Genomic DNA, 22,937 nt, shown 5'->3' with positions numbered 1-22,937 from the left:
CCGACTTTTTAGTAAGTAGCTGTGTGACCTCAGACTCATGACGAATTCTTTGCATGTCTTGCTTGGTCCCTCATGTCCCTCATCTGTTCAGGAGAGATGATGCTTCCTAACAGTCACAGAGCCTTTCCCTCATGGGAGAAAGTTAATGTTTGTTTTAACTAATGAACAGTCCTACTAAAACTGCATGTTATTAACATGATACATTTTACAAATAAAGGAAAAATATAATTCGCTAACCCAAATTACTTTCAGTGATCTTATTTAATTGCTAAGATTGTGGGTTTGAGAATAAGAAAGACCATGAGAGACTGTGGACTCTGAGAAACAAACTGAGGGTTTTAGAGGGAAGGGGTGGGGGGTGAAACTGGTGGTGGGTATTAAGGAGGGCAGGTATTTCGTGGAGCGCTGGGTGTTGTACATAAACAATGAATCTTGGAACACTGCATCAAAAGCAAATGATGTATTTTAGGGGCACCTGCGTGGCTCAGTGGGTTAAGCCTCTGCCTTCGGTTCAGGTCCTGATCTCAAGGGAGATGGGATGGAGTTCCTCATGGTGATCCCTGCTCTCTGCCTCCCTCCTCCCCCCTTGCCCCCCGCCTTCTTCTCTGCCTGCCTCTCTGCCTACTTGTGATCTCTCTGTCTGTGTCAAATAAACAAATAAAATCTTTTTAAAAAATGATGTATTTTATGGAGACTAACATAACACAATTTAAAAAAATGGAAAAAAAAAGACCACATAACATCTGGATGTCTTTAAGAAATACATTTACTTTTACGGACCTGTCTTCTCGTTTTTAAGGCACATAAAATAATACCCAACACATAGCACTTTTTGAGGAATTATAAAGTAATGTAATACATTGTACAGCATGCCTGTCATGTTTCACATCCTAAAGAAATGCTAATTTCTGGGTCCTGTGTGCTGAGTCACATATTATTCTGTTGTTTTATTTATTTATTTATAAAAGATTTTATTTATTTAGTTGACATAGAGAGAGATCACAAGTAGGCAGAGAGGCAGGAAGAGATAGAGAAGGAAGCAGGCTCCCCGCCAAGCAGAGAGCCCAACGTGGGGCTCGATCCCAGGACTCTGAGACCATGACCTGAGCCGAAGGCAGAGGCTTTAACCCACTGAACCACCCAGGTGCCCCTCAGTTGTTCTATTTATTAAGCATTTATTGCACTGCTCATAGTTTTAGCCTCTTGGAATTTACTTTAAAAAAAAAAGATCTTATTTATTTGAGAGAGAGAGCACACAAGCGAGAGAGAGAGAGAACACGAGGCGGATGAGGAGCAGAGGAAGAAGCAGGCTTTCTGTTGGAGGAGGATCCTGATGTGGGGTTCGATCCCTGGACTCTGTGATCATCACTTAACAGACTGAGCCACGCCGGCACCTGGAACTTACACATTTAAAACAAAAACGGGCCTACACAAAGCGGTCAAACAGCATGGTTTATAGTAAGCTTTCAAGACCCCAGATCCCTGAGTTTATCAAACAAAGCACACAAAATAGAGAATCAGAGTTGAATCTCATGGTACAATTATGTTTTCTATGTACATATCTTTATGACTCTAATGAGATTCCAATTTGACCAGGAAACAAATTGCTGCCCCTCATGGAAGTAGCCATATGTGATTTTTCCCCTCTCCCAGTCTCCTTCCACAATGTAGCCATGATAAAGATCAAATCAAGGGGCACCTGGGTGGCTCAGTCAGTTACCCATCGACTCTTGGTTTCTGCTCGGGTTTTGATCTCCGGGTCATGAGACTGGGTCTCCCATCAGGCACCACGCTCAACTTGGAGTTGGCTTGCGGTTCTCTCTTCCCTCTGCCCCTCCTCCCCAATCTCTCTCTTTAAAGTTAATAAAATCTTTCAACAACAACAAGGAAAAAGGTCAGATCAAATGGCTTTTCCATTTCATATGAATTCTGATTCCTATCCTGCAGCTAAAGTCCAGGAAGAGATTCACCGTGTGGTTGGCAGACACCGGAGCCCCTGCATGCAGGACAGGAGCCACATGCCCTACACAGACGCTGTGGTACACGAGATCCAGAGATACATTGACCTCGCCCCCAACAGTCTCCCACATGCAGTGACTCAGGACATTAAGTTCAGAGAATACTTTATTCCCAAGGTGAGAGAGATTTCATCTCTACTACTCCTTAAAAATTTCATTTTTTTAATGTTTAATTTTTTATACATTTTTGTTTTGAGAGAGAGAGAGAAAGGAAAAGGGGGAGGGATAGAAGAAGAAGGACAGAGAATCTCAGCCAGGCACCATGTCCAGCCCAGTCCCATCCAGGGGCTTGCTCTCATGGCCCTGAGATCATGACCTGAGCCCAAATCAAGAGTTGGAGGCATAACTGACTGAGCCACCTATGTGCCCCTCCTTGAGAATCTTGGGTTATCAGGCATCACAAAAGTAGGATTATAGATTACCTAACCATCTACAGGTATGACACAGTCAGAGACCAGACATCTTACCCTTTGACCACATGCTCCTTTCCTTTTACTTTGTTGATGCAATTTTATAAATCATAGTGCTTAGACTGCCACGGGATTTTCTTCATAGTATTCATTGCTAAGACCACTTACTGCCTAAGTTCTGCGATTTTTGTGTTTTAGATCTTATCTTCAATTATTTAATTCATTTTGAGTTCATTTTTATGTCTGTTGTTAGTTGTAGCTAGTTTTTGCAACACCATTTATTGAAGAGACTGTCTTTTCTTGGTTGTATATCTTGGCACCTTTGTTAAAAATTAATTGGCCCTCTATGGGCACCTGGGTGGCTCAGTTGGTTAAGCGACTGCCTTCAGCTCAGGTCATGACCCTGGAGTCCCGGGATTGAGTCCCACATCGGGCTCCTAGCTCCACAGGGTTTCTGCTTCTCCCTCTGACCTTCTTCCCTCTCATGTTCTCTCTCGTTCTCTCTCTCAAATAAATAAAGAAAATCTTAAAACAAAATTAATTGGCCTCTATGCATGGGTTTATTCCTGGGCCCTGTATTCTTTTCATTGATCTATGCATCTGTTTTTGTACCAATATCATGCTGTTTTAATGACTGTAGCTTTGTCATACAGTTTGAAATGAGGAAGTGTGATGCCTCCAGCTTTGTTCTTTCTCCAGATTGCTTTGGCTCTTTAGGATCTTTTGTCATTCTCCACAGATTTTAGGATTGTTTATTTCATTTCTGTGAAAATGCCATAGGATTCTTGATAGGGATTGCATTGAACCTATAGATGGCTTCGGGTGGTATAGATATTGTAACAATATTAATTTTCCCAAACCATGGGCACAGAATATCTTTCCATTTGTTATGTGTCTTCTTCCATTTCTTTCATCAATGTCATAGTTTTCAGTGTGCAGATCTTTCACCTCTTTGGTTAAATTTATTACTAGGCTTTTTATACCAATGTGAATGGGTTGGTTTTCTTAATTCCTTTAGAGTTCATTATTAGTATCACATTAAAAATGTAACAGATATTTGTATATTCATTTTTATCCTGAATTAATTTATTCTAACAGTTTGGGTGGAGTCTTTTGGGATTTTTAAAATCTACAATGTCGTGTCATCTTCAAATAGTGACAGTTCTGCTTCCTTTCCTATTTGAGTGCCTTTTATTTCTTTTTCTTGCCAAATGCTTGGACTAGGACTTCTAATACTATATCGAATAAAAGTGGTGAGAGTGGGCATCTTTCTTTTGTTTCTGATGTAGAGGAAAAGCTGAAGCTTTTCCCCATTCAGAATGATGTTAGCTGTGGACTTATCATATATGACCTTTATCATATATGCCCTTTATGATGTCAAGGTACATTTCCTCTATATGTACTTTGTTGAGCATTTTTATCATAAACGAATGTTGAATTTTGTCAGATGCTTTTTTCTGCATCTACTGAGAAGATGATACTGTATGATTTTTAGCCTTCATTTTTTAATGTCCATCACAATAATTTGTGGATGTTGAACCATCCTTGTATCCCTGGAATAAATCGGACATGATTATGGGATATAATCCTTTTACTGTACTGTACAATTCAGTTTGTGATGATTTTTATTGAGAATTTTTTACATTTTTATTCATCAGATATAGTGGCCTTTAATTTTCTTTTCTTGTGGGGTCCTTGTGTGGTTTTGGTATTAGAATTATGCTGCCCTCACACAATGAATTTGGAAGTGTTCCCTACTCTTCTATTTTTACTCCATCCCAGGACCTGGAGATCATGACCAGAGCTAAAAGCAGAGGCTTGGAGCACCTGGGTGGCTCAGTGGGTTAAAGTCTCTGCCTTCGTCTCAGGTTGTGATCTCAGGGTCCTAGAATCGAGCCTCACATCGGGCTCTCTGCTCAGCAGGGAGCCTGCTTCCTTCTCTCTCTCTGCCTGCCTCTCTGCCTGTCAAATAAATAAAAAAAAATTTTTTTAATAAATAAATAAGTAAATAAAAGCAGAGGCTTAACTAACCGAGCCACCCATGCATCTCTTTATTGAGCATTTTAGCCTGTGGTAATTTTTTTTTTTAAAGAGAGATCATGCAGGGCACCTGGGTGGGTCAGTGGGTAAAGCCTCTGCATTCGGCTCAGGTCATGATCCCAGGGTCCTGGGATCGAGTCCCGCATCAGGCTCTCTGCTCCACAGAGAGCCTGCTTCCTCCTCTCTCTTCCTTCCTGTCTCTCTGCCTACTTGTGATCTGTCAAATAAATAAAATCTTTATAAAAAAAAAAGTGAGACCATGCATGAGCAGGAAAACTGGGCAGGGAGGGAGAGAGAAATTTTTTTACAGATTTTATTTATTGATGTACTTATTTATTTAGAGCATACAACCAGGGGCAGGGGCAGGGGGAAAGGGAGAGAGAATCAAGCAGACTTCACACTGAGCATGGAGCCCGATGCAGGGCTTGATCTCACCACCCTGAGATCGTGATCTGAGCCAAAATCTAGAGTCAGATGAACAACTGGCTGAGTCACCCAGGCACCCCGAGCATGCGGTAATCTTCGTACAAAAGTATTTCATATATTATCTCATTTTATGTTTGCTATGAACTAGTGCCAATGTATCCTTTACATTTTACTAGTCATGAAAATGAGTCATGGAAATGTTACACGACTGGATTATCATCACAGAGCTTAATTTAATAGAAAGATTTGATTGATTTTGAAAACTAAACTCCAAATCATCATGTTGCACTGCATCCATGAGTTTAGGGACACCCGACTAGAAACTAGAAATGCTCTCTCACTTCCATAAGAAATTGCAATAATTCAATTGAAACAGCACAACAGAAGGAGGGGATACTTACCTGTTCTCATCTTTAAAAAAAATGTTAAGTAAGCTCTACACCCAGTGTGGGGCTTGAAGCCATGATCCCAAGACCAAAAGTCACATGCTCTATTGATTGAGCCAGCCAGCACCCCTTAGTTTCTCATCTTGATGGGAAGGTGAAGGGTTTCAAGAATATAGCGACTCAAGTAGATCTTTGAAGACTTTATGCTGTGTTCCAAAGACAATGAGCTGGATTTTCAGGGGCAATAGCTCTTTTTCTTTTCTTTCTTTCTTTTTTTTTTTTTTAAGATTTTATTTATTTATTTGACAGAGATCACAAGTAGGTGGAGAGGCAGGCAGAGAGACAGGAGGAAGCAGGCTCCCTGCTGAGCAAAAAGCCCAATGCGGGGCTTGATTCCAGGACCCTGAGATCATGACCTGAGCTGAAGGCAGAGGCTTTAATCTACTGAGCCACCCAGATGCCCCGCATCAGCTCCTTTTAGACAATACTGCAATTTGGGGCACCTGGGTGGCCCAGGGGGTAAAGCCTCTGCTTTCAGCTCAGGTCATGGTCTCAGGGTCCTGGGATCGAGCCCTACATTGGGCTCTCTGCTCAGTAGAGAGTCTGCTTCCCACTGCCCCCCGCCCCACCACCTGCCTCTCTGCCTACTTGTGATCTCTGTCAAATAAATAAATAAAATATTTAAAAAAAATAAAGTCAGTTAGGGCAGGTCATTTGTTTGTTCTGAAATAAGGATAAATACGTTCTTTTTTTTTAGGATTGTATTTATTTATTTGACAGACAGAGATCATAAGTAGGCAGAGAGAGAAGGGGAAGCAGGCTCCCCGCTAAGCAGAGAGCCTGATGCGGGGCTCGATCCCAGGACCCTGGGATCATGACCTGAGCTGAAGGCAGAGGCTTAACCCACTGAGCCACCCAGGCACCCCAATATGTTCTTTTTATACCTCTCTCTCCTCATCTATAAAACAAAAGCATTTCAAGTTCCATGACTTTCATTATAACCCAATTTATCTGTTTTCCTTCACATCAGGGCACAACCATATTAACATCTCTGACTTCCGTCCTGCATGATGACAAAGAGTTTCCCAACCCAGATTGCTTTGATCCCGGCCACTTCCTGGATGAAAGTGGCAACTTTAAGAAGAGTGACTACTTCGTGCCCTTCTCGGCAGGCAAGCAAGCTTCATTGTTCTTTGTTATCTCTACATCAGGGGTCAGGGAGCTGAGGAAGGGCTTTGCGTGGAGACCACTCTGGGCTGAACAGCTTGTCATTTGTTTGAGGCTGGGGCATCACTCCCAAAGTCCAGGTTGTTTCTCGTTGGACTGGAGGCTTTCCTTGCCAAGACTGGCCCCAGAACCTACCACTGAGAGTCCTCAGAAGGGGTACGGAGTAGAGTAGATAGAGAATAAGGGAAATTTGAGTATCTCCCTTCACTTTGTCAGGGTCCTGGGAAGAAACAGTTCACACACTCAACAAGTCGTTCCAGAATGACTAAATCTAGATCACATTTGAATTTTCTAGTCTGTTTGGGGATTAGTGATTAGTTAGTAAGCTTGTGGCTAATTTTTGAGTATTTAATGATGAGACTGTTTTCAGAGATGTGGGCAGGATTAAGGTGTGATAGAGTACCCAGGGACCAGCACGGGCCGGAAGACGTTCCCATCGTAGGTCGGAAGGGACGAGGGAAGAAGGGCATTACTGGAAGCCCGGTAGAACTTGAGGAAAGAAAGAGTGGATGCTTCGACAGGAGGTGTGTCTGTAGCAGAGGCATACAGCCACTGTCTAAACTGCAGCCTGGCAGGAGGGAATAGATCCTCTGACCTTGTCAGTAGCTAATGCTCTGAATTTATTCAGAACCCAGAAGGAAACTCACTTCTCGGTTTATGCAGTCCACAGAAATCAGCTTCCTGAGCACAGAGTAGACATAAAAGACAAACCCAAAATGGAGCTGGAAGGAGGGAGAAATGGAGAATATTCAGCACATTCTAAGGGAGAAATGGAGGGAAGAAGGGAGGGTAAAGGGCCTTTCCTGCAGAAGTAATTGAAACAGAGGCAAAAATGGGAGATTCGTTTCCGACTGAATATAGAAGAAACAAATATCAAGCAACCCTTCCTAGTGTGGTCTCAAGATTATGGACCACGCCCAGAGAGGATCTCAAAGCAAGATACAACTGAACTACTCCTTATCTTTCTTCCTCTGTGTTGGGCCCATTACTGCATAGTGAGACTCCTTGAGATTTCTGTTCAAGTCACAGGGCTTGCCGACCTGCTTTGCCCTGACACTGTGGGTATCGTTACAAGATCTGAGGCCTTACCTTAGGAGCTTATGTTCCAGAATGTGAGACAGATGATTAAGTAAAATTTCACCTGAAATGTGCTGTATTTGAAGCATTAGCGAGTGTTGTCGCAAAGAGGTAAAGAAGTGAGTCATGTACTCTGAGCACATCAAAGAAGTTCGCATAGAAGAAATGACATCTGAGCGGCTCTGGAAGGATGTGGGAAGTATCAACAGGCAGAGCAGAGAGGAAGGCTATTTCAGCTGCAGCAATGACTGGAATCTAGATCACATTTGAAATTGCCAGTCTGTCTGGGGATCAGGGATTAGTTAGTAGGTTTGTGGCCAGTTTGTAATATTTCTTTTTTTCCTGACCCCTTAGTTCAGGATGACTCTCTTTGGAATTTCTGGGTCTGTGTGGATTACTCCGTACGTAGGAAATGAAATTTGATTTCCTTCTGTTAATTTGTCTGGTGTCAGTCTGATCCTAAGACCAGCCACAGGGACCTTGAAGGGGACAGGAAATTCTTGCTCCCCGACATGGTGTGCCAGCTGGCCACTGCTCACCCCACACATTGCTGTAGCTGAGAGATCCTTGGGACACCTGACGGCTGGCACAAGGTAAGATTTCCTACCACGTCGGGCTCTCAGAATCTCTGTCCGCAGGGTCTGCTGGAGCGGGAAGGGCAACAGTCCTTTTTCTCTCCACATTTACATTAGCAGGAGAGAACTCTTGTGCAATTAGTCCCTTGGGCTAAGTGACTCTTGGTACACTTGGTAGGGTCTTTTTTGCTAACATTTCTCTTTCCTCCCAGAGAGGATCTTTGTTTTCCTCTGTGTCCTTTATGTCGTTTGTCATGCAAACTTTACTCAAGGTGAATGGGCACATGAGGGGTGTTGCTTAAGGACATCTTGGAAGCCAGAGCTGCGAAACTGGCAGACACCGGTAGAACACTTAAAAGCTGTTAGAACTAGGGCACCTGGCCAAGTAGAATGGGGTTCCAAGGCTCTGTCCGGCCACACCAGCTCTCAAGTGTGTTAGTCTTTGAGAGGTCCGGCCCACAGGAACCGTTGTCACGGCAGCCTCCGTTTCTTGTTGGTTCCGGGAAGTCCCATTCCACGAGTGCCTGCCCAGCATCCCAGATCAGCAGGTCTGTGACTGGAGGCCTCTCACTTTTTGCAGTGAACTGTTACTAGTTACGAGTGTTACTAGTGTTCTTTAGACTGGCAAATTGAGGAATACCTTTGCCACTTAGAAACACGTGTTTCTTCACAGTACACTCTTTCAGTAAGGCACAAACCAGGTTTACTAACTGACCCAAATTTATCTTTAGTTTCTCTGTAGTAAGACAAAAGGAGAGAAACCTGTATTCTGTACTTAATGTTTCATGATTTTAGCTTATCTGGAAATGATCTAGGTATTCAATGAATTTAGCTTAACATTTAATGTAGCAAAATTTTTAAAAATCCAGGTTACCAAAGATTTTGGGAACTCTTTAAAAGTTTCCCCACGTATGATCTCACAGTCATGGATCGGGCCCCTTGTTGGGCTCCGACCTCAGGGTGGGGTCTGCTTCAGATTCTCTCTCCCCACTTGCTTTCTCTCTCACTCTGAAACAATAATAAAATCTTTAAAAAAATAAAAATTGTGGGGCACCTGGGTGGCTCAGTGGGTTAAGGCCTCTGCTTTCGGCTCAGGTCATGATCCCAGTATCCTGGGATCGAGCCCCACGTCGGGCTCTATAAAAAATAAAAAATAAAATAAAAAAATAAAAACTGTAAAAGTTCACCTAAACACCTTTTTATCTTACTTACATTTAATTTATGTATTCTGAATAGTTTAGTCTACCTCCAAAATTTTATAAGGCATTAGACAAAGTAAGCCATCATTTTAACATTTTTTTCTATCAAAGTTTGTAAGAGATAGCATGAATTTATGTGACTTTCAGTAAACACAGCCGGAATACAAGTTTTATATTTAATCCTGATAACTCCAAGGATTTTATTTATTTATTCATGAGAGAGAGGGAGAGACCAAGGGAGAAGCAGGTTCCCTAAGGAGCAGGGAGCCCAGTGGGGGACTCAGTCCCAGGACCCCAGGATCATGACCTGAGCCAAAGGCAGACGGTTAACGTTAACCATCTGAGCCATCCAGGCGTCCTAATCCTGGTAACTCTGAAGACGTGGCTATTTTAGTTAAACCAAGAGTTTTAAATTAGCTTTAATACTGAGCATCTTCCCTGATCACATTAACTTGAAAAATATTTAGGTTAGTTTCTATCTTTCTGAGTTTTATAAAAGTGTTTTTAAATTTTATTGAAGATTTATTTATTTATTTGAGAGAGAGAATGAGAAAGGGAATGCATACAGGTAAGGGGCTGAGGCAAGGGGAGAAGTAGACTCCCCCCGCTGAGCAGGGAGCTCAACTTGGGGCTCAATCCCAGGACTCTGGGATCATGGTCTGAGCTGAAAGTAGATGCTTAACTGACTGAGCCACGCAGGTGCCCTCTTTCTGAGTATTAGAAAGTCCAATCCTTAGGAGTGCTTGCCTTCAACTAAATGGAGCTCTTTTATAAATTAATTTTGGCAATACCAGCTGGAAGTAGAGAAAATACCTCACATTGCAATATGGGATACATACACACAAACAAGATAAAAAATATCTTACAGCTTTTGTTTTTACTAATATTTGTGGACAGGACAGTATAGCCTCAATTTTCAAATGCTTCCCTCTTTTTCTTTTTTTAATGAAAAAATTCTCCCTATAGCGTGTATCTAAAGAATGGTTCTTATATCCTAGAGATGATAGGATATAAAATATATTTCAAAAAGTCAGAGAGAAAGCGCCAAGGTTCTTCCAAGTCTGGACATAAGAGGGATTTAAGCAGCCTGTGCTCTGAAAAGGCCTCTTCCCACACCATTCCCCCTCTTTTATTTTTTTGGGTGACTATGGGCTGTGTTCAAAGATTAGATTTATAAATTAGATTAGATTTATAAATTCAGGGGGCATCTGAGTGGTTCAGTCAGTGTCCGGCTCTTCATGTTGGCCCATGTCATGACCTGAGAGTCGTGAGGTTGAGCATTGCACTGGGAGTGGAGCCTACTGAAGATTCTCTCCCTCTCTCCCTCTGCTCCTGCCCTCCCCCAACTCTCTTAAAAAAAAAAAAGATTTATAATTTCAAGGGATGGAGAAATAATGTAAAAAATTTTTTATTTCTAGAGTTTTAGGGTACTTGCTATTTAAAATTTATCTTTTTTTTCTTAAGTACTGGACTGTCATGTTCCAAATCCTGATCTTTTATAGTATCTACAAATATTTTGAGAGGAATAGGCAAAGTTTGGGGATTGGTTGACAGGTGGGCTTAGACTTGTTTCTTGAGCTGGATTTCTGGTTTTGTAGAGCTTTGGAAAGCAAAGACAGTCATTTAGAAACAGTTTCCCCAAAGAACTGGATTATAGCATGAATATCAAGGGACTGGCCCATCTTTTTAACTAAACTTGCTTTTATATTTTTATAAAATATAGATTTTTTAAAAGATTTTATTTATTTGACAGACAGAGAGAGATCACAAGTAGGCAGAGAGGCAGGCAGCGAAAGAGGAGGAAGCAGGCTCCCTGCTGAGCAGAGAGCCCGATGTGGGACTTGATCCCAGGACCCTGAGATCATGACCTGAGCTGAAGGCAGAGGCTTAACCCACTGAGCCACCCAGGTGCCCCTAAAATATAGTTTTTTAATTAAAATGGGAAACAAAAGATTCATGGCTTTGTAAAGTCTGGATAAAGCATTTTAACAAAAGCCTTCTTTCTGTGTACACAATTTAATCTGGGCTCTGTTAGCCCCCAGATATTGGCCTTTCCCTGATCATTTATAGGTGGGCCTGGGAGAAATTTGGGTCATGTTTCCTCTCTGAAAGGGGATTGTGACTCGTGATTAATCTTTTAAATTTCTCTCTGAATTTGGTAGAATGCTTTGAAAGTAGAGGTTAAAGGGGCTTTGTAATTTAAAAGGTCTGCTGCTGTCCAGGAGACACACATTATTTTTTTTCCCCCCAGTTAATTTTTACTTTATTAAAAGTTACATTTTAGGGGCGCCTGGGTGGCTCAGTGGGTTAAAGCCTCTGCCTTTCGCTCAGGTCATGATCCCAGGGTCCTGGGATCGAGCCCAGCGTCAGGCTCTCTGCTTGGCAGGGAGCCTGCTTCCTCCTCTCTCTCTCTCTGCCTGCCTCTCTCCCTACTTGTGATCTCTGTCAAATAAAATAAATAAAATCTTTAAAAAAAAAAGTTACATTTTAGGGGCGCCTGGGTGGCTCAGTGGATTAAGCTGCTGCGTTAGGCTCAGGTCATGATCCCGGGGTCCTGGGATCGAGCCCTGAATCGGGCTCTGTGTTCAGCGGGGAGCCTGCTTCCCCTCTCTCTCTGCCTGCCTCTCTACCTACTTGTGATCTCTCTCTCTATCAAATAAATAAAATCTTCAAAAAAAAAAATTACATTTTAAAGAATAAGATTTGATAAGATTTCTATTTAAACTATCTGAAATTATTTAACAATTTTAGGAGGTATAATCAAAATTGGCAAATACTGTTCATATATACTCTGAGACACACATTCTTTTGCGGTGTGGGCCTAGGATACGTCAGCCAAGTGCCATGCCTGATGCTGGCAGGGCCTGACTACAAAGCCCTGGAAGGTAGGAGCAAAGTGAGCCTTACTGCTTTTGTTAAATTCATTTCCTGGAGTTCAGCCTTTACATGAGCAACCTGTATACTTTGAACCTAGAGATGAGATTACAGTGCTCTATGTAAATCCTAAAGGGAAAGGAAGTTAAAATAGGCAGATGAGGCTGGATTTTAGGGGAAATTTATGTTGGATGTAGACATTTATTTCTAATTTCTGTTCTTTCATCTGGTCAAGGGAGTCCCTGAGGGTGGCATTAGGCTAGGACAATTGAGAGCTACTCTCTATTAAGAATGTTTTTCTTTGGGGCGCCTGGGTGGCTGAGTCGGTTAAGTGTCTGCCTTCGCCTCAGGTCATGATCTCAGGATCCTGGGACTGAGCCCCACGTTGGGTTCCCTTTTCAGTGGGGAGTCTGCTTCTCCCTCCCACACTCCCTCTGCCCCTCCTGACCCAGCTCCTGCTGTCTCTCTCTCAAATAAGTAAAACCATTTTTTTAAAGTTTTCTTCTTTTTACATTTATTAGCCAGCTTAAAGGATACATCATCAGGCCACTGGTGAGTAGATCTGTTACGAGCAACTCTAATTAATAAGCCTTTCAATGCCTTAGGCATCCAGAGAGAGGGCATAGATGATGCAGCCCTCATGATCCAAAGTTGACTGCCATAGTTAGTCTAAGAAACAGAAGGCCTTCATTGCTGGTCTCCAGTGAAATCGTGAGATGCCTCTCATCCCAGACTCAATCATCTGTGACACCGGGCATGTGCTCCTGAAATGGCACTTTGCAGCACTAACAAACAAAGGTTGAGAATAGCAAGGTTCCTATGGGCTGGGACTTCTCATGACAAACATCCTTGAGAGTTGGTATGGTCAGAGAGAGAGAGACTCAGATCCCCAGTCTTTTAGACTGGTCTCCAAAGTGCACCCTGGCAAATGCATCCTCCAGATGGTAGATACCAAAAAGAATATTCTCACTGGTCACAAAGCCAAGATCCTGGGACACAAAAAAAGAAAAAGGGGAAAGCCTTATCTGGTTTTCTTCTGGCTAAACAGTGGGTCTCTTGGAAACACACAAACACCTAAGAGATGTGCCACAGGCGGATGTTGGCGGTTGTACATTTTCCATAGTGTACCTCATTGCACAGAACTTTTCTTGTGGTGGCGAGCGCTCTCACAGCTTTTCAGTGTTCCACCTGAAGCTTTGGTTTCCAAGATACCCCTTAGCAACAGCCTTTAACCTACATCAAAGTTTAGCTAAACAGGTGCCAGTCTGATGAGAACCATGAACTCACCAGTCTCTGGGACTGGCTCAAACAGCAGGCCGATAGGGCCTATGCCTGCTTTCTGCGTGATGGTAATTCCTTTTTATGACAAATGATACAAAGGCACAAAGGAGGGATGCCTGCGTGGCTCAGTTGGTTAAGCCCCTGTCTTCGGCTCAGGTCATGATCCTGGGGTCCTGGGATTGGGTCCCGCATTGGGCTCCCTGCTCAGCTGGGACTCTGCTTTTCCCTCTACCTACTGCTCCCCTGCTTGAGTGCTCTCTCCCTCTCGATCTGACAAATAAAATCTTTTAAAAAATTAATCAACAAAGATGAAAGACAAAAAGGAAAACAAAGACCACCTCTGGTTCATCGTTTCCCCCCAAGAAAGTTCCCTACCAAATTTACCAAGAGTTGCTAAACACAAGCAAGTAGTTCCACAAGCCTTTTCTCCTGCTAATCTAAATGTAGAAAGAGAGAAAAAGGACTCCCACCATTCTTGCTCCATGAGACTCCTCAGATTCCAGGAGACAGACATGGTCGGAAATCTTACCTTCTGCCAGCTGTCTGTCAGACATCCCAAGGATCTCCAGCTGCAGCCCTGTCTGTGGCAGGCAGTATCCAGTGTGTTAAAGCTGCTGCCAACTAGGCCAGCTGTCCAGGAGGAGGAATTTTCCTCTGCCTTTCAAGATACTTCCTAGCTGGACTAAAAATCAAATTGACAAAAGACAGAGAAAGAGGAGAAAATCAAACTTAGTTTCACAGGTATGGGCGATCCACAAACATACGACATTCCAAAATGGGTTGTAGTCCACATCAAGAGCTAAGGAGGGGGGCGGTGGTCTGAGGATTCACAGGGGGAGTAAGACCATTAGCAGGAAGGTGAGAGGTTGCCCTGTTATGCCAAGAAGTTTCATACATAAAGAATAGTCTGCTAAATGCTCTCTTCTGGTGCAGGCAGGCAGTCGAAGGAGAGGTAGGGAGATTTTCCTGAATCTGCTGGGGTTTGATTGCTTTTAATTCAAAATAATCTTTATGCCAAAGTGGCCCATCTTGGGGCAAGCTGCCCTTGCCCCTACGCACGCACACAAAAATATATACCGAGGAAGTGAAGGAAACCACATTTCTGTGTAGATACAAGAAGCCATGGGTTAATTAGTCTATGAATATATTTCTCTTCTCAATACATATGTATTTAAGCCCCCCTGTGTGCTAACTCAGAAACAGAGTTAAAGGAATATTGAATTTATGTGTCGTTTTTAGGAAAGAGAACTTGTATTGGAGAAGGCCTGGCCCGCATGGAGCTCTTTTTACTACTGACCAACATTTTACAGCATTTCACCTTGAAACCTCTGGTTGATCCAAAGGACATTGACACCACCCCTGTTGTCAATGGGTTGGGCAGTGCACCGCCCTTCTTCAAGCTCTGTTTCGTCCCAGTCTGAAGAAAGGCCAGGCTGCCAGATTGCAGAGCCACACTCTGGCCTCACCTGAATATGCCAGATGCTTTCTGTCCTGTGTGTTAGCCGCTGTCTGTCTCTCCTTTCACATCAGGGAGGGAATTCCTGACCCTGCCTCTTCTCATTGTCTTCATCCTTTAAGATTCAGTTCAAATTTGCCTGCATGAAACAAAACTCAGTCTTAGCTTCCAATTAAATTCTTTGTGTATCCAGTCCTGGGATCTTATGCTGTATCTCATCTGCAGTCTGTACCATGGTAAGACACCTTATTCGTGTCATATTTTCTTCTATTAAAAACTGTCCCACAAATTAAAAAAATTTTTAAATATATTCACTCATTTCTTACTCCTATGTCTTGATAGTTTGGCATGTGTAATTTCTGGTTTTTTTCCCAGTGGTTATCAAAAAATAAATGCGTATGGTACATGTTTGTGTAGGGATGTACATGTAAGTATGTACATGCAGTGAGAAAATGGGATGGTAATTCTAGCCAGAGGCAATAACATGAATTTGTTGGTCTCTCCCAGGATGCCCTTCCTGTTTTCCCTTATTGGTTAAACACACAGTTGGAGACACATACATACACAGACATAGACAAAGAAGGCAAAGAAGAGGGAAAGATAATATGTATATAGGGTTTTATTCAAATACAGAAATATGTGTTTTATGAATATGTGTTGTGTGTATAAATAAATTTCTGTATAATATACCTATGATTTATGGTGACATTTATAGAATAATGTTATAGATATAATAATATTATAGATATTTTTACAAGTAGTATAAATATACCCTGTTGCATGGCTACAATAATTTTAAAAATCGTCTCCTTAATCAAGGATAGATAATTTTTGAGCTTTTGTTAGCATAACAATCCTACTATATGCATATATCTTTCATTATTCTTCAGGAATAGATGTGACGTGGCTAACATACATGGGCACTTTTATTTTTCATAGCTACTAAAGCACAGCACACAAAAATTACGTATCTGTTTACTTTCCTATCATGAATGTAATAAAAAGATTTTTTGACCAAACCCTTGTGTTTACTGACGATTGAATTCTTCGGTAGATTCAGTAATTTTTGACTAATAATTCTTAGGTTTTCAAGTAGGAAATCATGTCATCTGTAAACATCTCATTGCAATGACTAGAACTTTCCAGAAGTAACATCTATACCTATGTCTGTCTCTCTTTGTGATTTATCACACACGCATACACACAGGTACATGTATATTTGTCACTATGGGAAGGCGATGAAAGCAGCAAGGATGTGTGGGGACAAATCCAGGGCTTGGGAAATCCATATTGGGAAGCTGATGTGTGATTTTTACCCTTGAAGGGATTGCTGATTTGAACTCTGGTGCTGAGAGGCTGAAAGGTTAACTATAAAATGTCATTTAGGAGCCTTAGAATCTGAAAACAATTTTTATAAATTCTCTGAGTTAGAGGAAGAAAAATGAGTTCAGAGCTGGCCAAGTAGGAAAGACAAAGTAAACACCTCAACTTGACTTGAAGCCTGAGGGTCTTGATGAAGATCAGCCAAGGATCAAGAATAACCCTGAAGCTGAACAGACTGATTATAGGAAACCAAATCAGTAATAATCAAAAAATTCAATAAACACAAGTCCAGGACCAGCTGGCGTCACCGGTGAATTCCACCAAACATTCAAGGAAGAGTTAATACCTCATCTCAAACTATGGCAAAAAATAGGGTGCCTGGCTGGCTCAGTTAATAAAACATGCAACCATTGATCTTGGGGTTGTGAGTTCAGGCCCTACATTCAGTGTAGAATTTACCTTAAAACACACACACGTAACTAAAAACTTGAAAAAAGCTATTCCAAAAAATAGAAGGAAAACTCCCAGATTCAGTCTATGAGCCCAACATTACCCTGTTTCCAAACCCAAAGAGACCACAAAAAACCACAAATACTAACAGGCCAATACCCCTGAACATAGATGTAAGAATCCTCAACAAAATGCCACCAAACTACATTCAGTAATACCTTAAAAATATCATTCACCAGGGCGCCTGGGTGGCTCAGTGGACTAAGCCGCTGCCTTCGGCTCAGGTCATGATCTCAGGGTCCTGGGATCGAGCCCCGCATCGGGCTCTCTGCTCTGCAGGGAGACTGCTTCCTCCTCTCTCTCTGCCTGCCTCTCTGCCTACTTGTGATCTCTCTCTGTCAAATAAATAAATAAAATCTTTAAAAAAAAAAAACAAACAATGAAATCTGTTACGCTGAAAAGAAAAAAAGAGTTGTTACCTTTAAAAAAAAAAAAATGCCACCAAACTACATTCAGTAATACCTTAAAAAGATCATTCACCGGGGTGCCTGGGTGGCTCAGTGGATTAAGCTGCTGCCTTCGGCTCAGGTCATGATCTCAGGGTCCTGGGATCGAGCCCCGCATCGGGCTCTCTGCTCTGCAGGGAGACTGCTTCCTCCTCTCTCTCTGCCTGCCTCTCTGCCTACTTGTGATCTCTCTCTCTCTGTCAAATAAATAAATAAAATCTTTAAAAAAAAAAAAAAAGATTTAAAAAAAAGATCATTCACCACCATCAACTGAGAAGTATTCTTCAGAGGCAAGGACAGTATAATGTCCAGGAAATCAATCAACATGATACACCACATTCACAAAATGAATGATAAGAATATTACATGATCATCTCAATAAATTCAGAAAAAGTATTTGACAAAATTCAACATCCACTCGTGATAAAAGCTCTCAATAAAGTGGGCTTAGAGGAAACATACCTCAACATAACAAAGGCCATATATGACAAACCCACAGCTCACATCACCCTCGATGGTGAAAAATTTAGAGCTTTACTGCTAAGATCAGAAAAGAGACCAGCATGCACACTCTCACAACTTTTATTCAATATAGTACTAGAAGTCCTAGTCAGAGCAGTCAGATAAAAAAAAAAAAAAAAGGAAATGACACCCAAATTACTAAGGAAGAAGTAAAACTGTCACTTTTTGCCAATGACATGATACCATACATAGAAAACACTAAAGCCTCCTCTGTGTATAAATTCAACTCCCCCCAAAACTTAACTATTAAAGCCTCCTGTTCATGAGAAGTCTTACTGATGACATAAAGAGTTTAACACATATTTTGAATGTTTTATGTATTAGGTACTATATTCTGACAATAATCTAAAGAAAAGGAAATATTAAGAAAATCACAAGGAAGATAAAATACATCGACAGTAAGGTATTCATCGAAATATAATTCCACCAAATATAATTCCACCAAAATATAAGTGGACCTGCAATTTAAAACCTATCTTGGTCAAGGGACAACTGTGTATACGACAGAGTATTATTCACCCACAAAAAGTAAATCCATCCGTTTGCAACAACATGGCTGAACCCTCTGCACACCATGAAAAATGAAAAAATTCAGAGAAAGACAAATACTGTATGATCTCATTCATGTGTTTCTGTTCACAGAGGGCTGACCTCCCAGGCCCTAATGGTCAGAGACTCCTGAGCCATATGGGAGGAATCCGCCTGCCAGCCAGAAGGAAAATGTGCCATTTGGAGCTTCACAAAGGATTCAGAGCAGGAGAAATCTGCTATGCCCACCTGAGGTCACATCCACTTGAGGCGGTGCCTCTGGACACAAACCTGGAGCCTAACAAGCCTAACAGCCTTCAGTTGAAGCCTGACCAAAGCCTTCAACTAAGCTCCCTGGGTTGCTCACCTCGCCAATGGCAGATCAGGTCTGCCATGCCCCTGGGCCCTAACCCTAACCCTAGATTTGGTTTTAAGGTTTCCCTCCCCAGAGGCCTGGCCACCAGGCTTTACCAGTCGGGGTACCCTGAGCCATACCAGTGGACTCCCCTTGCCAGCACAAGGAAACCGTGCCATTGGGAGCTCCACAAAACACTCAGAGCTGGAGAAATCTGCCACGCCCACCTGAGACCACCCTCACCTGTCCCGACCCCACTGGACACAAACCCAGAGACTGATAGTCAACCGGACCCATGCCCTCAACTCTGGCCCATGGTGTGCTCACCTCAGCGCTGGTATATTGAGCTTAGCAGGACCCTAGGCCCAAACCCTAACTGTATGTTGGGTTTTCAGGCTTCTGTCCCCAGTGGCCTGGCCCCTAGGCTAGAAGGGTCATGAACCCCTGAGCCATACCAGTGGACTCTGCCTACGACCACAAGGGAATCATGCCATTGGAAGCTTGCCAAATACTCAGAGCAGGAGAAACCTGCCATGCCTACCTGAGGCCACCCTGACTTGAGGTGGCCTCTGGACACAAACCCAGAGACCGACACTCACTGGACAGACACCCTCAACTCAGCCCACCAGGTGCTAGCCTCGGTGCTGATAGATCGGACCTGCTATGCCCCTAGGCCTTAACCCCAACTAACCCGAGGTTGGGTTTTGAGGCTTCTCTTCCCCAAAGACTGGCCCCCAGGCCCTCCCTGTTGGGGACCCCTGACCCATACCAGAGGACTCTGCCTGTGATCCACAAGGAAACCATGCTATTTGGAGCTCCACAAAGCACTCAGAGCAGGAGAAATCTGCCATGCCCACCTGAGGCCACCCCCACAGGAGGCAGCCTCCTTGGACACAAACTCAGAGACTGACATTCAGCCAGACCCAAGCCAGCCCCCCAGGGCACTCATCTAGGTGCTGGCAGATTGGGCCTGCCATGCCTCTAGACCCTAACCCTTAGTTGGGTGTTCAGGCTTCTGTCCCCTGAGGCCGGACCACCAGGCCCTACCTGTTGGTGACCCCTGAGCCATACCACAAGACTCCGCCTGTTAGCCACAAGGAAACTGTGCCATTGGAAACTAGCAAAACACAGAGCAGTAGAAAAATGCCATGACCACCTGAGGCCACCCATAAAGGAGGTGGCTCCCTGGACACAAATCCAGAGAATGACACTCAGCTGGACCCACGCCTTCAACTCAGCCCCCTGGGGCGATCGCCTCAGCTCTGGTATATCGGGCCTTGATTCCCCTAGGCCGTAACTCTAACCCTAGGTTGGCTTTTCAGGCTTTTCTCCCGAGGCCTGGCCCCCAGCCCCTACTGATCCGGGACCCACGACCCATACCAGAGGACCCCTGGGAGCCCCAGGAAACCATGCTATTGGGAGCTCCACAAAACTCCCAGAGCAGGAGAAATCTGCCACACCCACCTGAGACCACCCACACCTGTCCCGACCCCACTGGACACAAACCCAGAGACTGATACACCGCTGGACCCACGCCCTCAACTCAGCCCCCCAAGGCGCTTGCCTCAGCATCAGTAGATCAGGCCCGCAACTCCCTTACGTCCGAACATCAACCCTAGGTTGGGTTTTCAGACTTTAGTCCCCCAAGGACTGGCCCCTAGAGCTACCATTCCTGGACTCCTGTCTCATACCAGAGGACTCCACCTGTGAGCCACAAGGAAACTGTGTTATTGGGAGCTCTGCAAAACTCTCAGAGAAGGAGAAATCTGCCATGCCCACCTGAGAACACCCACACCTCACCTGACCCCACTGGCCACAAACCCAGAGACTGACAGTCAACTTGACCCACACCCTCAACTCAGCTCCCCAGTGCACTCAGCTCGGCATCAGTAGATTGGGGCTACAGTGTCCCTAGGCCTTAACCCTAACCCTAGGTGAGTTTTCAGGCTTGTTTCACTAAAGGCCTGGACCCAGCACCTACAAGTCAAAGAACCATGAGCCATACCAGGAGACTCTGCCTGCAGCCATGAGGACACCAAGTCATGTGGAGCCTCACAAAACACTCAGATCAAGAGAATCTGTCATGCCCGCTTGAGGCCACCCCACACAAAGTGGGACCCTTGGATACAAACCTGAAGACTAACCCTCAGCCTGACCAATACCCTAAACTGAGCCCCTTGGGGCACTCATCTCTGCACCAGAGATCAGCCTGCCATACCCCTCGGCTCTAAACCTAACCTTAGGTTGGGTTTTTAGGCTTCTGTCCCCCGAAGCAGGCCACCAGGCTCTACCCATTGGCAACTTGAGAGCCCTATCAGAGGATTCCGCCTGCCAGTCACAGGGAAACTGTGCCATTGGGAGCTCCACAAAACACTCAGAGCAGCAGAAAATGCCCACCTGAGGCCACCCCCAATTGATGCAGCTTCCTAAGACACAAACCCAGAGACAGACCCTCAGCTGGACCCAAGCGCTCAACTGAGCCCCCAATGAGTTTCCAATGGCATGATTTCCTTGTGGATAAAGGCAGATTCCTCCGGTATTTTTCAAGGGCCAGAGATCAGTAGGGCATGGTAGCCCAGCCTCAGGGGACTGAAGCCTGAACCCAACCTAGGGTTAGGGTTAGGGCCTAGGGCCATGGCAGTCCCGATCTACCAGAGCTGAACTGAGTGCCCCTCAAATCAGGCCCCCGGGGGCTCACCTTGGTGCCAGTAGATCAGGCCTGCCAATCCCCTGCACCCTAACCCTAGTCGGAGGTTGAGTTTTTAGGCATCTCTCCCCCGAAACCTGGCCCACAGGCCCTACGGGTCCAGGACCCTGACCCATGCCAGAGGACTCCACCTGTGAGCCACAAGGAGTCTGTGTTATTGGCAGCTCTGCAAAACTCGCAGAGCAGGAGAAATCTGCCATGCCCACCTGACCTGACCCCGCTGGACATAAACCTAGAGAGTGACACTCAGCCAGACCCACTACCTCAACTAAGCGCCCCCTCACCCCGCCCCTCCCCGGTGCGCTCACCTCAGCGCCAGTACATCGAGTCTACAATGCCCTTAGGTCCTAACCCTAGGTTGGGTTTTCAGGCTTCTTTCACCGGAGGCCTGGCCCCAGGCTCTACAGGTTGGGGAAATATGAGCCATTACAGAAGACTCCGCCTGCCAGCCATGAGGACACTGAGCCATTTGGTGCCCCAAGAAATACTCAGAGCAGGAGAAATCTGCCATGGCCACCTGAGGCCACCCCCCCACCCCCGCAACATGAGACGGCCCCTTGGACACAAACCCCGAGACTGACACTCAGATGCATGCCGTCAACTCAGCCCCTCAGGGCACTCACCTCGGCACTGCTAGATCAGGCCTGCCATGCCCCTAACCCTAACCCTAACCCTAGGTTGGGTTTTCAGGATTCTATCCCCCGAGGCCTGGCCTCCATGCCCTACTGGCGCAGGATCCCTGAGCCATACCAGAGGAGTCTGCCAGCGAGCCTCAAGGAATCTGTCTGACAGGGTACCTGCAATGCTCTCAGAGCAGGAGAAATCAGGCCGGACCTCCTGAGGACACACACAAAGGAGGCAGTCCCCCTGGACACAAACCTGGAAACTACACAAACCTGGAAACTGGCACTCAGCCAGACCCACGCCCTTGACTGAGTTCCCTCAGTCAAGCTCTTGCCTCAGCAATAGTATATCGGGGCTACAATGCCCTTAGGCCTTATCCCAGAATGTCAGCGACCCCCGCCTTCTACTCAGCCCCCTGGGAAGCCCACCTCAGCACTGGCAGGTCAAGCCTACCATGGCCCTAGGCCCTATTCCTAAACCTAGGTTGGGTTTTCAGGCTTCCGTCCCTAGAGACCTGGCCCACAAACCCTCCAGACTGGGGACCTTTGAGCTACAACCGAGGACTCTGCCTGCCTCCCAGGAGGAAAGCTGCCATTTGGAGCTGAGCAAAACCTTCAGAGGGGGAGAAACATGCCCCTGAGGCAAGCCCAACCTTTGGTGCCCCCCCCCACCCTGGGCCACAAACCAAGAGACCGATGCACCGCCTGACCCCCACCCTCAACACAGCCCCCTGGGGAGTCCTCCTCAGTTTTGGCAGATCAGGCTTGGATGCCCGTAGGCCCTAATCATAACCCCAGGTTGGGTTTGCAGGCTTCTGTCCCCAGAAACCTGGCCCCAGAGTCCTCCATGCTGGAGATCCCTGAGCCACACCCCAGGACTCTGCCTGCCACCCAGGAGGAAACCATGCCATTTGGAGCTGCACAAAACCCTCAGAGCAGGAGAACCCTGCGTGC

The 22,937-nt window shown here is 44.8% G+C and overlaps 1 protein-coding gene across 1 annotated transcript in view; it reads left to right on the top strand.

Annotated features, from left to right (window-relative positions):
- LOC123955513 (cytochrome P450 2C21) overlaps window positions 1-15,073 on the top strand; it is a 28,231-nt gene extending 13,158 nt beyond the window's left edge. The window contains exons 7-9 of the mRNA XM_046027649.1: window positions 1,948-2,135; window positions 6,311-6,452; window positions 14,753-15,073. Of these exons, the coding sequence (XP_045883605.1) occupies window positions 1,948-2,135; window positions 6,311-6,452; window positions 14,753-14,934 (512 nt within the window). The 3' untranslated portion in view covers window positions 14,935-15,073. The remainder of the gene's footprint in view (window positions 1-1,947; window positions 2,136-6,310; window positions 6,453-14,752) is intronic.
- The last annotated feature ends 7,864 nt before the right edge of the window (window positions 15,074-22,937 follow it).

Source organism: Meles meles, chromosome 13 (genome assembly GCF_922984935.1).
Source record: "Meles meles chromosome 13, mMelMel3.1 paternal haplotype, whole genome shotgun sequence".
In the NCBI taxonomy this organism is placed as follows: Eukaryota; Metazoa; Chordata; class Mammalia; order Carnivora; family Mustelidae; genus Meles; species Meles meles.
This window is presented reverse-complemented; position numbering and strand designations above follow the sequence as displayed.